This window comes from Dipodomys merriami, unplaced genomic scaffold (genome assembly GCF_024711535.1).
Source record: "Dipodomys merriami isolate MVZ:Mamm:240054 unplaced genomic scaffold, mDipMer1.0.p SCAF_434, whole genome shotgun sequence".
Lineage (NCBI taxonomy): Eukaryota > Metazoa > Chordata > Mammalia > Rodentia > Heteromyidae > Dipodomys > Dipodomys merriami.
In genome coordinates, this window is record NW_027205982.1 from 328,341 (window position 1) to 344,315 (window position 15,975).

Below are 15,975 nucleotides of genomic sequence, written 5' to 3' on the forward strand. Positions count from 1 at the left end.
GGACGGACAGACGGATGGACGGATGGATGGACCCTGGGTGGTCATCAGGAAAGGCAGGAATTCTCCACGCTGCAGAAAAGCGGACGAGGGCTTTTGCTGCTCTCCAAATCCCTCCCACCCTAGTCGCGGCCTTAGAAAAGTCCTACCCTCTGTGGAAAGAGGGGCAGGATGGGCAGAGGTCTCTCCGTGAGGACAGCAGGACAGTTTGGGTTGGGGGGGGCGGTGAGGGTCAGAGCACCGCACCTGCCCCTGCACGGTCACCTGACTTCCATCTGGGCGTGCGGGCTGCAGGCGCAGTAGAGGGAAGGCAATGCTGTCCGTGTGGGCACTCCAAGCAGTTACACCAGGAACTCGTGGTTATTATTTATTCATTTATTTAAATGTTTGCTGCATTTGGGAATTTGAACTCAAGGCTTTGGACTTGTTAGCCAGGCATGCTACGGTGTCAGTGAGTCACACTTCTAGCCTTTTGTTGTTGTTGGTGGTGGTGGTCGTGGGGCTTGAACTCAGGGCCTGGGCGCTGTCCCTGAGCTCTTCAGCTCAAGGCAAGTGCTCTACCCCTTGAACCACAGCGCCACTTCTGGTTTTCTGGTGGTTCATGGGAGATCAGAGTCTCATGGACTTTCTTGCCGGGGCTGGCTTTGAACCGTGATCCTCAGATCTCAGCCTCCCTGAGTAGCTAGGATGACAGGCGTGAGCCACCGGTGCCCGGCTTGTTGTTATTTTGAGATAGCGTCTATTTTTGGTCTGGGCCAACATAGGCCACAGTCTTCGTCTTTGTCACTGGGATAACAAGTATGGGCCCACTGTGCTGAGATTTTTCTGTTGGGGTGAGATCTCATGACCTTTTGGCCTGGGCTAGCCTTGAACCACTGTCTTCCCAGTCCCTGTCTCCTGAGTAGCTAGGGTTGCAGGCTCAGGGGCATTGCTCTGAACACTTTCTGTGCATGAAGTCGTTTGCCCACCGTTCTAGCCTTAGGAGACAGAGAAGTCCTGACCATCGCAGGTACAGCATGGCCACACAGAGGCCCAAAGCCACATGCTGGTGACAGAAGGTCCTCACCACCTTTCCAGGTTAGTATGGGGGGCAGAGCCGCGGGGTCTGCTGTACAGAATTGCAAGGGAGACATGCAGTGCTCTGGGCTCACCAGGCAGACGGGTGAGACCGAGCTCCGCCCCGTGACAGTACAGATTGGCATCCTGGGAACCTGGTGGGCTCTCCCATGGGGAGAGGCTGCGTCTCGGGGCAGGAGGAGGGCTGAGAGCTGAGCTTGGGCCCACACGGTGGCGGCAGGAGGCCAGCCGGGTGTGGGACGGCCGGGGCGTGGTCTCGAGGGTCTCTCTTCCGGGTGGAGGCTTCCTGCCCCAATGCCTCTTTCTTGGTCTCTTGTCTGTTAGTTACCGTGGCAGGGATGGAGCTGGACTCAGTTTCCCGGTTAGACCAGTGGCCGCCTTCTCCCCCCACCCCCCCCACTGCGCCACAGCTCCTCCTAGCAAGCAACATGGACTGAGCCATTGTCCCTCCCCGGCTCTTCTAGACAGTGCTGGGGGGGGGGGAGGGATGCCACCCTGGGCCAGGACTTCATCCCTCAAACACTCCAAAGCCGCAGGGGAAGGGAGGAAGGGTAGCTATTTGGGTACCAGAGCATTGTAGGAAAGAACAAAAGGCTTGAATTACCAATAAGTTAATGCTTCCAGAAAGAAAACTTCCAGCTTGGCTCTCTCCGTTCTTTTCTCTCGGAACCACATGTATCTATAATCAGGAAGCTAGCTGGGCAGCGTTAAAACCTGTAGCCCTCCGTACAAAGCCTCCTTCTCCCCACCCCACCCCCCCCCCCCCCCCCGGCCCTGCTGGACCAGGTTGTAGCTTTCTGAAGCTCAGTTCAAATGTACCACCTGCGCCATGACAGGTCTGGGGGTTTCCACCTGGAACAAGGCAGTGCCTGCGCCCCCGAAAGGCAGGTCTGCGGGTGCGCTGCCCACAGCCTTATGGTGGCCGCGGCTTGGAAGCCCCATTGGAACGGAATTCTCATCACCGACCATGTGTTTTGTCCCCCCCGAAGTCCTCCTCCTCCCTTCCAGTCAGAAGCTGCGGCTGCTTCCCACAGGGAGTGGGGACCCCTCCCACCCTGCTCCCCTCACTCCCCCAGCCTCTGAGCAGAGTGCGATCATGAGGGAGACTAGGGAGAAGGGCCAGGCCCTCGGACCCCGTGCCCTGCCACGTGCATGGCCGGCGTAGTGGCTGAGACAGCCGGGCATTGGCTGAAGGGTGTTATGTAGGTCACAGCTGTGCGGTTTGGATCTCGGGAGGAGGGCAGGCCTGTGGCGCATCGAGGAGGCCCCGCCTAGTCTCCCACGCTGCCCTGGAGGGCAGCTAGCGCTGTCAGAAGGACCCGTGGTCTTGGATCTCACCGGCTACTCTTGGTCATTAAGAGGAGGAATGAGCTTCTCAGAGCTGCCTTCCTGGGACAGCAGCAGCGTCCCTCGGCCTCTGTCTTTATCTCCCACAGGAGCCCATTTAGACTCAAGTTGAAGCTGGTACTCGGACCCCGGACCCACATTCCAGCTGTTCCACAGGTCCGATCCAACCACTTGGTCCTAGACACCAAACATTGAGATAGGATAGAGTGGAGCCAGGCGCTGGTGGCTCACGCCTGTCATCCCAGCTACTCAGAAGGCTGAGATCCGAGGATCCTGGTTCAAGGCCAGGCCAGCCCCGGGGCAGGAAAAGTCAAGGCCAGCCCCGGAGCAGGAAAGTCTGTGAGACTCTGATCTCCAATGAACCACTCAGAAAACCAGAAGTGGTGCTGTGGCTCAAGTGGTAGAGCGCTCGCCTTGAGCTGAAGAGATCAGGGACAGCGCCCAGGCCCAGAGTTCAAGCCCCACCACCAACAAAGAGTAGAGAAAGGAGAGTTTCCTATTTCCTGGCAGCCATGGGAAGATGGCACTTCCGTACGGCCGCAGCCATCCTCCTAGGGGGCAGACATTTGACTTAGGTTTGATGGATACCCGGGGGTGGGTGGAGAGGTGTACGCTTCGTTACTAAACAGTCTTGATGAAAGTATGGCCGCGGCAACTCCCCACGAGAACTGATGGCCCCTTGCGAACAATCAGACCAGGTCTGGGTGTCCAGCGGGAGAGGGAGAGCTGGGAGGGATAACAGGGGACAGCTCCCACCCCGGCGCTCTGGGTGCAGCCCAAGACCCCCTGCTGCCTCTAAGCATGCTCCAAAGAACACCCCTGAGAAGTTCAGCTATGGGGCTGTGGACTCTACACAGGCTGGGAATTGTGTTCTGTGGTTTCCTCTTTGTCGTCAGTTTGAGAAGGCCCAGGACAGAAAAATCAAATGTCTCCTCAGCCTGTGTAGCAGCTGAGCAGCTACAGATTGTTACTATTATTATTACTATTATTTTGTCGGTCGTGGGGCTTGAACTCTAGGCCTGGGTGCTGTCTCTTAGCTCTTCAGCTCTATCCCTTGAGCCACAGTGCCACTTCTGGTTTTCTGGTGGTTCATGGGAGATCACGGTCTCACGGACTTTCTTGCCTGGGCTGGCTTTGAACCACGATCCTCAGATCTCAGCCTCCTGAGTAGCTAGGATGACAGGCGTGAGCCACTGGTGCCCGGCTCTTACTGTTCTATTCATTCACGTTCTGCTTGAACACAGTATTTTGTCAGGCTGTCTGGCTGTCTCTTGGTTCATCTATCTGTGGTTCTCTGATGCCTGCCTCAAGCTCCTTACCTTATTAGCCACAGTGGTCCCCTCTGGGCCATTGGGACATCTAGATTGGTGTCCGAACGACCCAAGGGTGTGAATGTGTGTGTGCAAAAGAGGCTGGTGGTGTGCGCAGAACGTGCCTGCCTTCCTCTCCTGCGTGTGCTCTTCATTGTAGCAAAGAGGGAGGGAAGTGGGGAGGGCAGGGAGCTGGGGGGGATGGATTAAATCAGGCTCTGCCATTTTCAAACTCTGTTTTCTGTGGAGACTCAGTTTCCAGTTTCTTCACCTGCACGGTGGGATTTGATCAGAGCGCTCCTGCAGCGTCAGGAGGTTTGAACCATCTGTTTACACAGAGCTTGCCGGGGAGGGACCTTCTCGTAAGGGACTCACGTCTGATCCGACATGATCTCAACAGAGATCTTAGGGGAGCTCACAGACCCCCCCCCCCTGAGGTCCAGCCTGGATCACCCGGGCCTAACGGTTCTTAAGGAGCCAGGGCTGCTCGATTGACACGGCTTTCTCCAAGCACCCAGCTTTGTGGTCTGCGTTTCCCCCCAAAACTCTGTATGTGCTCTCTTGTCTCTTCAACTCCCTGCGGGGCTGATGACACAGCCCAATGGCGGCTTCTCATTGGCTGATCAGTTTGCACCTGCTGTCTGGGACCACCATCTCCTGTGGAATCTACCCCCAAGCCAGCCTCCCAGGAAGATGGGCCTCCAGGGCCGGGGGAGGGTCCCCCATCTTCCCATCAGCCAGCGCAGTGCGGTGACATTTTCTCTCTGCCACCACCTCGCCTCTTCACCAGTTAGCTTCCAACGCCCATGAAGCGTTGCGCTCAGTGACCAACTGAGGATTCTTTGGGCTTCTAGAACTTTCTCAAGAACTCCTCCGCGGCTCCTGTTGGAGTAATTTTAAATGGTAACAAGTAGGGGGGTGGGGGAGGAGAGGGGGCAGCTCCCTGGCAATCGTGTCTTTTTACTTAGGAACGGCACCAGCCGCACCGTAATAACCGTAGCTGAAATGTTGCTTTAATCACCCTCATCCTGGCACTCGGGCAAATCAACTGTTTTCCATCTTCCCAGCCAGTGCTTTCCCCACACGGCTCTGATCGGAGCCGGTCTTGCGTCCTGACTCCTTGCTCAACCTTGGCCCCTGCATCACAACGACCCAGATGCGCCCTCCCTCCTCGCCCTCCCGGTGGCTTTTTTACCTACCAGCTCTCTCCCCCTCCCCTCTCCCCCCTCCCGCCCCCCCTGTTCCCGGCAGAGTTCCCCCGCAGAAATCATCGTGGCGATTTCCATCATTTCTCAATGTGACTGGGCTCTAGAACCCTCTGGCATGAAAGCCCTTCCCCAGAACAGATGCATCACCATTTCCAGGGCTGGCTCTCCTCTCCTTCCTCAACAATTGCCTTCTTTGTCCAGAGAGGCTCCAGCCAGGCCCCTTACACGCACCCACGTTTTCACTTAGCGCAATGATGCCTTATTGTGTGTGTGCGGGGGGGGGGGGGGTTCGTGGGGTCTGAACTCCGGGCCTGGGCGCTGCCCCTCAGCTCTTCAGCTCAAGGCGAGCGCTCTACCACTTCTGGTTTTCTGGTGGCTCATTGGCGATCAGAGTCTCACAGACTTCCCTGCCCGGGCTGGCTTTGAACCACAATCCTCAGATCTCAGCCTCCTGAGATGACAGGTGTAAGTGACTGATGCCCAGTGAGATTATGCCTTTCAATAGGGATTTTTTTCCCTCTTTGCCTTCTGTTCCATCATGATCATCATCATGATCATCATCATCATGATCATCATCATCATGATCATCATCATCATCGGGATATCATGTATACCCATTTTCCCATGTATCAATCGCCTATTACCATTCACTGCTACTTTGATGATACTAGTATTATAGTGTTAACATCTCAGTGACGGACGGAGGGCTCTGAGGCTCACGATGCTGACCTGGCGGAGGTGAGGTCAAGTTACTCTCATCCCAGAAGGGACCCACCTCATGTCATCCCAGGTCCTTGGAGGAACACCCCCCCACCATCGAGTATGGGGCCAAGGGCCTGGGGCACAGACTGGGGGGGGGTGCAAGGCCCAAACCCGGGCCCTACCTACCCTTGCCTCTGCCCACTGAGCCGTCCTTCAGGCCTGCCACGGGCATTCTTCACGATGCCCACAGAGCTCTCCCGAGCAGAACGAAACACCCGCAGCCAGGCCGGTGTGTGGAGTGTGCAGGAATGGTTCTTTGGAGAAAAGGCCAGGAACCTAGGAGTCTGCAGGGTCCGCAGATGTGGGGACAGAGCCTTGAGGTAGGGAGAAGAACAAGTGCAAAGGTCCTGAGGTAGGAGACATCGCCATGAGTGCCAGGGAGACAAGCAAGGCCGCTGGCCTGGGTTTTGTTCCGGGTTCAGCCCTGATGGTGGTAGAACACAGAAGCCCCCCACCCCACGGCGGACCCTTCCTCGGGTCACCTGCTTATCTCCCCTTCTTCCACGCCATTGGGACTATGTTCCCTGTGGACACCCAAGTCTGCACACACACACACACACATACACACACACACACACACACACAATGCACGCGCACACACACACACACGTCTGTCCGACAGCTCATTTACATCTGTGGTGTCTGTGTTCTCAGGAGGAGCTGTGAACAGAGCAAAATGACCTTTGTGGGAAGCTGCCCGCAACCAGGGAGTGGACTGGCCGGCCGGGGGGAGCCCCCCCTACCAGCGCCCCCATGTCTCTGCCCCCGATCCCCCCAGGCTCACCCCTTCGCCCCATCAAGTCTCCCCGCCAGGCTCTTGGGCCGTTCCTCCAGTCCTTCTGGCTTGGTTACTCCCAGGGTAGACGGTCTTGCTTCCTGCCCCGTGGGCCTGGGCCCTGAGCCTTCTGGTGCTTCCCAGCATTGGCCGGGAAGGAAGGTGCACGCCACCGGACCTAGCCATTGGTTGAAATGGAGGCCTCACACACGCCCTGTTGCCTGGGCTGGCCTTGAACTGTGATTCCTCTCGCCTCTGCCTCCCAAGCTGCTGGGATTGCAGGTGTGAGCCGCTGTGCTCGGCTGAAACGCAAGCTTGGAATGGCGAGGTTCACGTGCAGTCTCAGAGCTCAGGGCCCGGGCGCCGTCCCGCAGCTCAAGGCCAGCGCTCTACCTCGTGAGCCACAGCGCCACTTCCGGTTTTCTGGTGGTTCCTTGGAGATCAGAGTCTCATGGACTTTCCTTCCCAGGCTGGCTTTGAACCTGGATCCTCAGATCTCAGCCTCCTGAGTAGCTAGGATGACCGGCGTGAGCCACCCACACCCAGCTAAGATTTTAACTTGGATGAAGTCCAATCTAAAAGTTTACTTTTATGAGTCATGCTTTTGATGTCAAGTTGGAGGATTAATTTCTGAAGACTTTTCTCTTAGGTTCCCTTTTCTTCCTTCCTTCCTTCCTTCCTTCCTTCCTTCCTTCCTCCTTCTTCCTTCCTTCCTTCTTTTCCTCCCTCCCTCTCTCCCTCTTTCCCTCTCTTCCCTTCCTTCCTTCCTTCCTTCCTTCCTTCCTTCCTTCCTTCCTTCCTTCCTTCCTTCCTTCCTTCCGTCTTTCCATTCTTTTTCTTCTTTCTTCTTTTCCTCTCTCCCCTTTTCCCTTCTTCTATCTCTTCTCTTTCTTCCTTCCTTTCACTCTCCCTTCTTCTATCTCTTCTCTTCCTTCCTTTCACTCTCCCTTCCTTCCTTCCCTCCTTCTGCTTTCCCTCCCTTCCTCCCTCCCTCCCTTCCTTCCGTCTTTCCATTCTTTTTCTTCTTTCTTCTTTTCCTCTCTCCCTTTTTCCCTCCTTCCATCTCTTCTCTTTCTTCCCTCCTTCCCTCTCTCCCTCTCTTCCTTCCTCTTTTGAGTATGAGTTTGAAGGTATCTCTTTTTCTGTTTCCGTCTGGGATCCATTTTGAGTTAATTTTCATATACTACATGAGACTTGGGTTGAAGTGCATGTTTAATCTTTCTGATCTGAATGTTAATTGCTCCAACATCCTCGCAAAATCAAAAGGACCATCCAAGTGCTATTGATTTGCACTTGCGCTCTATGAAACATCGCTTGGCCCCGTCTGGGTGAGTCTCTTCCTGCCTTCTCTCTTTCTTCCTTGATCTGTGCGTCCCTCTCTCTGCTGACCTACAGCCCTGATTGGTGTAGCCACAGTCATTATGCTAGACCCTTGCAAGCTTCTCCCCAATGTGCTTTGTAGGAAAAGCATCCCTTTGCCTTTCCATGTGAATTCTAGAACAATTTTCATGGATTGTTTGGTGACCAGGTTTCACTTAACATAGCTGAGGCGTTCAGATTTTTTTCTAGCAACACACACAGTTCTAGATCCTAACTTTAAATTGTTTCATAAGACTCTTCTTGTTCATGGATCTGATTCACGGCCCATTGTTGGATCCCAAAGGATTTTCCTTTCTTTTTGAACTTTTTGTTTAGTTTTTCCTTTTACACACAGTACTGGGAGGAATGTCTGAAAACATATCTAGTTATTTCCTTAGGAAAGACTTCAAGTGAAATCTCTGGGTCGTCTTGAATCTTCTGTTGTGGGTTTGTTCTTTTTTTTTTTTGACCCCAGATGGGCTTCCAGTTCTTTGAGCCGAAGCTGGTATTTTGTTTCCCGTCTGGCCCTCCCCTTCCAGGTTGGCCCCTCTTCTTCCGGGTCCCATACTCTTTGAAGGCCACAGACCAAAGATGGCCACGTCTCCAGTCTCCAGCCTTCCCATCGCCTTCCAGGCTCTCCGGGTAGCTCTGCGCTCTGTGTCCTTTCTCTCAGCCCAGATGGAGAACAGATGGGAAATGGATGCCGGGCCTTACTCTTTCTGCTAGATTCCCCTCACCACAACCCCTCCATCGATTTCCCCGGTGATTCTGATGGGGAATGGGGAGGGGAGTTCTGATGGGGAATGGGGGGGTGTGCTCTTCCTTCCCGGAAGGTGGAAAAGGGGGTTCCACTGCACAACCCAACTCCACTGTCTATGAAGAGGGCCTTTCCCTGCCCCGAGAAGCCTGGCACTATTTTGGAGGGGGGGTGAGGGGGAATTCTTTAAAGGCTTCAGAGAGTAATAGGATCGCTTTCTGGGATGCTTGTTAAAATTCTTGAATATGTTTAAGGGATTTGCATTTTCAAAGAGAGAATGTTTTCCCTTTGATGTCGAGGAGAAATGAGATGTGTGTGTGTGTGTGTGTGTGTGTGTGTGTGTGTGTGTGTGTGTGTGTGTGTGTGTGTGTGTGTATTTTTTTCCTTTCCCTTCCCTGCAAATTTAAACAATTTGCTCTGCTCTCTGGTGGTGAGACCACAGCGCTCTTCTGCTTGGGCTGTGGCATTGGTCAGAAATCCCCGGGACTGACTGCAGGAAAGGGGGGGGGGTGATTTTGAAGAGTATTTTCCAACAAATGGCCATCTGTAAATTGTCAGCTTAGAAACGTGGCACCCCTCCTTGAGCAGGAAGATTTCCTTGGAAAGAAACAGTCTCTGTCTCTCTCTGTCTCTCTGTCTCTGTCTCTCTCTGTCTCTCTCTGTCTCTCTCTGTCTCTCTCTCTCTCTCTGTCTCTCTCTGTCTCTCTCTGTCTCTCTCTGTCTCTCTCTGTCTCTCTCTGTCTCTCTCTCTCTCTCTCTCTCTCTCTCTCTCTCACACACACACACACACACACACACACACACACACACACACGAGTGTGAAATGATCATCAGTGAGGGCCCGGTGGGTACCTCCTGAAAGACGTGGAGCCAGTCTGCCCCCTGCTGGATGAGATAGGGAAGCACCGTCTCTTCTCCCGTGAAGCCACGGCGGAGTTCAGAGAGGACCCTACCGCAAAGGCTGTCTTCCTTCTCACTTAAAAGCAATCAGAAGTTACATTTTAAGGAAGATTTGTATTGATCTAACTAGACGTTGCTATGTAGCAGTGAATGGACCTTGCGACATGTTTTAGAATGGCGTAAAATAAGTAAAAGGTGCAGAGTTATCTAATATGCAACATATACCGATTGTATATGGAAGTCAGTGCTGTCCGTCTCCTTGGTCTGTGGATAGGCTAGGGCGGCAGGTGACTTCCTCCTCCTGTTCCTTCTACCACCGCGCGAGCCGAGGGCTTCGGGCACACGGGGCATCGCGGATGAGGAGGTTTGGGGAGAAGGAACTGTCATCATTGTTCTTGTGACGACTGTTCACCGATTTAATTCCCGCCACCAGGCTGAACTGTTATCTTCCTCATTTCCTAGACGTGAAAGCAGATTCAGAGAGATCTGTGAACAAACGCCCAGCACCAAAGACCTGGTTCTGATCACCATGGCAAAGCTACTTCTGAGAGCCAGAGAGACAGACAGAGACAGACAGAGACAGAGAGAATTGACTTCCCCCTGTGATGGAGAGGTTGTGGCAGGGATGCAGCTGGGGCCCGTTCCCTGCCCTGTACAAATCACTCAATCCTGGGCTCGTTCTGATTTGCTTAGTCCCCAGGAGTGGGGGGTCCAGTGCCTGGCAAATAGGAACAAATGAGGGGAAAAATAGCTTGGATTTCATAGAAACGTAAAACTAGTCCCCAGACTTTGCAAATAAAATGAAAAAAATATAAATCTCTGACAAAGGACGTGTGCTCAGCATATATAAAATAGAGCTTAAACACACACACACACACACACACACACACACACACACACACAGAGGGAAGGCAGCTCAGTGGTACAGTGCTTGCCGTGCATGCATGAGGCCCTGGGTTCGATTCCTCAGCACCACATAAGCAGAAAAAAATGGAAGTGGCGCTGTGGCTCAAGTGGTAGAGCACTAGCCTTGAGCTGAAGAGCTGAGGGACAGTGCCCAGGCCCAGAGTTCAGGCCCCATGACCCCCCCCACACACACGCTAAACAAAACATGGCATGTGGACTGAGAGGAAAAGTCTAGAAACTGATGAAGTGGTTGTAGCTAAAAACTTAGGTTATTAGGCAATTTCAGATCAACTAGGAAGGGAGAGAAATGAGTTATTGGCACACACTGTTGAGTTAATGGACCATCCAAAATGCAAAATAAAAGTAGAGGTGAATCTATTACCACTTAAAATGGAGATGCCACGCGGATCAGAGTGAAGTCAATTTAAAAAAACCACAATGACGTTTGGCTTACAAGGCTGAGCAGTCCCAGGGCTTCGGGTTCTGTGAAAGCGGGGTGCAGACGTGGGGCCAAGGGGGAGTCCACCCGGGCCCCCTCCCCAAGAACTCCATTGGGGCAACTCCCCCCCCCCCAAGTCTGGGGCGGCAGGCAGGTAAGGCCCCCTGGGACCCGGTGGGGCGGGGCGGGAGAGCTGATGTGATTGCAGGGGGTTCTGCATTTTCTTTGTCCTCCCCCCCGCCCCCCAGTCCCTTGGGGAGTCGCGGATTAAGCTGAATTACAAGGCAGGTGCAGATCACAGGTGCAGGTGGGGCCAGGTCGCCCAGGTCGCCGGGGAGGGGGGGGGGGCTTGTGACATCATGGCGGAACCTTCTGGGAGCTGGAGGAGAAGGTGATGCCAAGGCCCGGAAGTGGAGGCCGGGCGGAGGAGGCCAGGAGGGAGGCCGGCCGGCTTGGGCGTGACCATTCCACTCCAGCACTGCAGGGGTGGGGAGAGGGGGATCTGAGGCTCCAGCCGACTCCGCAGGACACACACGCTCTGGCAGGAACCGGAGAGCCGGTCCTGCCCCTGGGGGTAGATACCAACCAAACGTTTGAACCGATACTTCAGGGCAGACGGGGTGCAATGGGTGACAGGTGTCAGGGTGGTGGCTTCAGTAATGGACAGTGATCTTGAGCCAAGCCCTGAGCAAGTCACGGGGAAAGAGATTCCAGGCAATAGAATTAGCATGTGCAAAGGCCCTGTGGCCAGAGGACACTTGACAAGAGAGAGGCCAGGGACCCTGTGTATGGTACAGATGAGTGAAGTAGGAAAAGATTCAAGATGGGGGGGCCAGCCTGGGCTCCCCAAGGCTCTCCCTGGATTCAGCCATGGGGTAGGGGCACTGCTGGGTTTCCCAAAGGCTGTGCAGGACCCTACCCCCCGCCCCCAGGGGGGCAGGAAGTAGGGTGCCGTCACACACCGAGCCCCCTCTCTTCCCAGATGTCGTGGAAGGGCCTTGGGCCGGGCCTCTTCGGCAGGACCGACCCGGGACTCCTACCCCAGCAGCCGCAGTCCACCAGCCACGGCCCCAACCCCCACAAGGGAGCCTCTGAGCCCCGGCCTCCCCTCTGTCCCCTCCGGGCTGGGGAGGAGCTGGCCCCGTGGTCCGTGGTTGGCAGGGCCGGCGGCACGGGGTGCAGCCACGGGGAGGAGCCGCCCCCAGAGGACCAGGCAGCGCCCGACCCCGGCTTCCTCCCCTACTACCGCTCCCCGGAGGAGATCCTCTGCCCCAGCCCCGGGGCCTCCCGCCACCCAGGCTCGGGGACGGAGGCCCAGGCCGGCAGGATCTGCGGGATCACTGTCCGGGACGCAGGCCGTGTGAGTTGGAAGCGGGGTACAGGAATGGCGGGGGACGTCGGGGCCATGCTCTCCTCTCTCCTTTAGGAGGCAACGCTTCTGTATTCTTTCTTTTTTTGGGGGGGGGGTTCATTCAGTCATGGGGCTTGAACTCAGGGCCTGGGCGCTGTCCCTCAGCTCTTCAGTTCAAGGCGAGCGCTCTACCACTTGAGCCACAGCACCACTTCCAGTTTTCAGGTGGTTCATGGGAGATGAGAGTCTCACGGACTTTCCTTCCCCGGGCTGGCTTTGAACCGTGATCCTCAGATCTCAGCCTCCTGAGTCGCTAGGATGACAGGCGTGAGCCACGGGCGCCCGGCTAGCATTCCCATTTTATGGATGAGAAAACAGAGGCTCAGAGAAGTGATGTAACTTGGCCATGCACATGGGCGGGCAAGGGGAAGGCCTGTGTTTGACCCAGTGTGTCACCCTCAGACCTGGCCAATAACAACCCCACATCAGCATCCCAGGACGGGTGCCCAGTGCTGGAAAGCATTGAGGCTCTGGGTTCCAGTCCCACGCCCAGCCCGGCCCTCCCATTGTAGATGCCTGGGGACCAGCAGGTGGCCCGGTCGAATGAGCCCTTTCTGCAGAGCCAGCCGGGCCCAGCCTCCCTCCCCTGGGCACCGCCGTGGTGATCAGACCCCCAGATGACCTTGTGTGAAGCCTGGGCAGCCACCAGCACCCGGCTGATGGTCTCATTTCCTCCTGACCTAGGCTGAGTCCAGGGGCTGGGCTGGCCTCTCTGGGGCCTGGCGCTCACCAGCCTGCAGCCTGTGCCCCCCGGTCCACCTGGCACATGCCCGGTCCCATGGCCAGGACGCCCTTCCCGCCACCAGCCAAGCCCCGAGCCCCTCCGGGTTCACGCCTTACTACAGAAGCCCGGAGGAGCGGCTGAGCACCAGCCCAGGGCCCCCGACCCCTGCGCTGGGGGCGAATGGGCCTCCGGGGGAGCGATCCCCGCTCAGAGCGGCCACCCTGTGAGGAAGGAAGCCATGGACCCCCGCGGACTGGAGGCGAGGGTCTCACCGATCAGACATCTGGCCCCTGGTACCGGCTCCCTTGGGGAGAGGAAGCCGCCAGCCAAGGTCCAACGTATCGCTGCCCTGCAGAAACAACAGGACCAGCTTGCCCCCCCCCCCCCCCCCGTGCGCCTGCGCTCCCGTGCTGTGCGCCCCCTCCCCCTCCCGTGGACCCCTTACCCACCAGGCAGGGCCTGAGACCCGCGTCTCCTTGGCCCTCCCCTGGGGGCCATTCTGCGAAGCCTCCCGTCCGGCCCTGCCCTCCAGCCCGCTGCTGTCTAACCAAACGAGACGCGTGTCCCCAAATAAAAGCCGGTGCTTTGGCCAGAGCACGGCCCACGCACTTGATGACCTGCTAGAGGTCATCTTCCTAGATCCTTGGAGGTCATTTCCATGGCAGAGGTACAGATGGGTGCAGATGCTTGGGGGGGGTTCCAGCGCCCCCTGCTGGAGAGAAGAGAGCTGTCACCCCAGCACATGGCCGCCGTCCCTAGCACTTGGGCATGCCCAGGTTCACGCAGCCATGGTGGGGGGAAAAATGGGTGTACACTCCTTACACAGAGGAGCTGGGAAGGGAGGGTGGAGGCGGGGGAGCCTGGGGGGCCCCCCCGTGCTGGAGGGAAGCCGTGTGGCCTCGATGCTGGGCGTGTCTTGGAGCTCCAAGCACCCCAGGTGGCTTCGGGCTCTCCAAAGTCTGTCCTAACAGAGACCCAGGTCCAAGCCTCGCGGGGCTGCAGGCACTCTAAGGAGGGTCTCCGGAGAGACGGGCTGATCAGGCGTGGGAAAAGCGGAGGGCCGCTGACTCGGGGTGGGTCTGAAATCCGGGGTGTCTGATGGCGCATGTGAGGTTCCTCGTTGTCTCTTGGGAGGCCGTGTGGGGGACGCTTGACAAAATACCATGGTTTGGGGGGGACTTCTGGGACCCGAGAGACAAAGTCTTCAAAGCTCTGACCCCTCCAGCCTCGCCCGCCATGTCCTTTCTTCTCCGTGGCCCTGTGAACCGTTGCTTCCCACGGCGCCGAGTCTGCCCTCAGATTTTCTTTTTCGCTCTACAGCACCTCCGGCCTCTGTTCTTCACGCCAGGCATGCCTGAGCCCGGCTGGTCTCCCCCAGAGTCCTGTGGCTAGGGGCCGGTGAGTGCCAGATGGCTGCCGGGCGCCGGTGGCTCACGCCTGCCATCCCAGCTACCCAGGAGGCTGAGATCTGAGGATCGCGGTTCAAAGCCAGCCCAGGCAGGAAAGTCTGTGAGACTCTGATCTCCCAGGAACCACCAGAAAACCAGAAGTGGCGCCGTGGCTCTAGTGGTAGTAGCTTGGAGCCCTGGCTGGACACCGCAAGGGCTGTACACTGGCGCCCTCTCCTGGCATGCCTTGGTGGAGCACCCACAGCTGGCGTCTGGGGCTCAGAACTTCAGCCCAAAACACACACACACACACACTCACACACACACACACAGCTGACTGGCCGGCAGTCTGTGTAGGAGGACTGACAGACATGTAAGGGATAGAGGGTCCAACACACTTGAGAGGAACGTGGCCTCCACCCAGGACTCCGAGGGGGCCCCCCGGGGCGTAGGAGACCTGCAGCTGAGACTCAGCGAGGAAGAGGTTGGCTTTGACAAAGTCAAAAAGACAACGTGGTCAGTGCAAAGGCCCTGGGGCAGAAAAATGCTAGTGCATTGGAGGACCGGGAGGGAAGCAGGTTTCTGAGATGTTCCGGGGCCTCCCAGGAGCAAAGTGGCCTCCTCTGCTTTCCTTTGACCCTGGACGTTCCCCTCTGGCTTCCAGTCCCACTGGTGACTGCCCTGTGATCTCAGTGATAAACCCTACTGGCTGAGTGCTGACCGAGCTCCAGGGGTATCAGGCTCTACACAACCGGGCAGGAAATGGCCCAGGCCCGGGCCGAGCTGCCAGTCACTCGGCGTCCTTCCCCTGCTCCCTGGGGGCAGTGGGGTCCTGACAGGCCGAGTCGGGCACACACTGGGGAACGGAGCAAAGCGGTTCATTCTGAAAAGAATCCCACTCCTTCCGCTCTTCCCCGGCCCCTTGGCAACTGGCTAGGCCCAGGACATTGTCCAGGGCTGCCAGGGACCCTGCCTGCCAACCCCCGGCCTCCCCAGGGGGGGGCCGAGGGGCCGAGGAGTGGGTGGGTGGCGGCCGGCCTGGCTGCACGTAGGTGGTCCTGGGAGAGCGGCCTTGGGAACTGGCGCTCTGGGGGGATGGACGGGCTCCAACGTCCGACTCGCCAAGCCGGCCACTCTCCAGAGGCCTGGCGTTTCCCGTAACCACTTCAGGCACAGATCCCAGACAGGGCACGGCTCAGAGGCCTCAAGACTTGGGGGGGGCAGAGGGGGCAGGGGAGGCAGGGGAGGGCAGGGGGGACCCCTGGGGCGTGCAGGAGCTGAGCCGCACCATCCCGGATTCTTCCCTCAAAGGGAGCGCAGACGCAGTTCCTCTCTCCAAACACCTGGGGATGAAGGGGAGCCCCCCCATCACTGTCCCCCATTCCTAAGCAAGCTCTCTGTCAGGATCAGCTTCTGGGGTCACAGTGCTGGAAGAAGGATTGGAAGAAGGCCTGGCCGGGTGCCAAGTGGCTCACGCCTGTGATCCTAGCTACTCAGGAGGCTGAGATCTGAGGATCACAGTTCAAAGCCAGCCAGGGCAGGAAAGTCAGTGAGACTCTGATCTCCAATGAACCACCAGAAAACCAGAAGTGGTGCTGTGGCTCAAGGGGTAGAG

General features: G+C 57.0%; 2 protein-coding genes across 3 annotated transcripts in view; both read left to right on the forward strand.

The window, feature by feature from the left end:
* LOC138807795 (solute carrier family 25 member 48) overlaps positions 1-15,975 on the forward strand; it is a 108,859-nt gene that overhangs the window by 57,753 nt on the left and 35,131 nt on the right. The gene's annotated exons all lie outside the window — the stretch shown is intronic.
* LOC138807801 (uncharacterized) lies at positions 11,225-13,531 on the forward strand. 2 transcript variants are annotated; one of them, XM_069993565.1, is made up of 3 exons: positions 11,225-11,411; positions 11,820-12,197; positions 12,933-13,531. In XM_069993565.1, exons 1-3 carry the CDS (start codon positions 11,232-11,234, stop codon positions 13,197-13,199), a joined length of 825 nt encoding a protein of 274 aa, XP_069849666.1. In that variant the 5' UTR covers positions 11,225-11,231; the 3' UTR covers positions 13,200-13,531. The 2 variants fall into 2 exon arrangements, with proteins under 2 accessions (XP_069849666.1, XP_069849667.1); XM_069993566.1 differs by having other exon boundaries at positions 11,225-11,323.